A 1,249-nucleotide genomic window follows, 5' to 3' on the forward strand; every position below is an offset into this window, starting at 1 on the left:
CAGCCGTGTCCCCAGGGTGGACTCCATCATGCTGCTCGAGGAGGGCTTCCAGGTGACCAGCGTGGACGCCAGCGACAAGATGCTCAAGTACGCGCTGAAGGAGCGCTGGGAGCGGCGCAAGGAGGAGCCCTTCGACCGATGGGGTGCGGGGGGTGTTAGGAGTGGGGGGGGGAGGGCCGTGGGGAGACCGACATCCCCCCCACACCCCGGCCTTGGAAGGGGGGGACACACGTCTACCCTGAGCCCCTCGTGTCCCCTTCCCAGCCCCTCGCTGGCCCTGCTGCAGGGACCTGGCAGCACCAGCTGCTGGGCAAGCCTGGGCTGTGGCCCCCACCTGCCTGCTGGGCCCCCCCCCCAGCTGGGATCCATCACCCGCAGGAGGCTGAGGAAGAGGTTGGGTGATGCTGGGGGGGAGGGGGGGGTCTTGCCTGCAGGGCAGGCTGTTGGGTGGGGTGTCCTTCGCCCTCATGCGCTCAACCTGTACCACAGTCATCGAGGAGGCCAACTGGCTGACGCTGGAGAAGGACCTGGAGAAGCCAGGGGACGGGTTTGACGCCGTCATCTGCCTGGGCAATTCCTTCGCGCACCTGCCTGACTTCAAAGGTGAGTTGGGGGTGGGGGGGAGGTGGGAAGGCAATCCTGCGTGTGTGTGTGTGTGTGTGTTTGTGTGCGCGTGCACGCATGTGACCTATGCACATGTGCACCAGGCCTCCCAGCAGGCTGAGAACGTGCCCTAACTCATGCCATAAGTGGGGTAGTGGGTTACGCACGGTGGCGTTGCACATGTGCACCAGGCCTCCCCGCAGGCTGAGAACGTGCCCTAACTCATGCCATAAGTGGGGTAGTGGGTTACGCACGGTGGCGTTGCCTGCCGCATTATGGCACGTCTCCAGGGAGGCTAAGAACGTGCCCCATTTCGTGGCATGAGTGGGGCCACTTGGTCTCGTGGTGGTGGTGGGTAGTGGGGCTGTGTGCATCCATCTCACATCTCTGGGAAGGCTGGAGACACACCCAGACCTGTGCCACGAGTGGGGTGGTGGGCTCCCCACATGGCACGCTTTGCCCCAGTGAGGCTGAGAACGTGCCTGAACTCATACCACGGGTGGGGCTGTGGGTTCTCTCCCAGCTGAGGTTGGGGTTGGGGGGGGAGGGTGGAGGATGGTGGGGGTAGCTTTGTGTGTGTGTGTGAGAGCGAGATGAGGCACAAGGTGCAGCCAGTGCCTGGGGACACCACACTTTGCTCCCCAGG

At 64.4% G+C, this 1,249-nt stretch overlaps 1 protein-coding gene across 1 annotated transcript in view; it reads left to right on the forward strand.

The window, feature by feature from the left end:
• Positions 1-10: 10 nt before the first annotated feature.
• The window catches only part of GNMT (glycine N-methyltransferase), a gene marked incomplete at its 5' end in the record, with an annotated part of 2,444 nt that continues 1,205 nt past the window's right edge, over positions 11-1,249 (forward strand). Inside the window, 2 exons of the mRNA XM_014962374.1 lie at positions 11-143; positions 490-625. Coding sequence (XP_014817860.1) covers positions 11-143; positions 490-625 — 269 coding nt within the window. The remainder of the gene's footprint in view (positions 144-489; positions 626-1,249) is intronic.

The sequence above is a fragment of the Calidris pugnax genome, unplaced genomic scaffold (genome assembly GCF_001431845.1).
Source record: "Calidris pugnax isolate Ruff unplaced genomic scaffold, ASM143184v1 scaffold147, whole genome shotgun sequence".
NCBI lineage: Eukaryota > Metazoa > Chordata > Aves > Charadriiformes > Scolopacidae > Calidris > Calidris pugnax.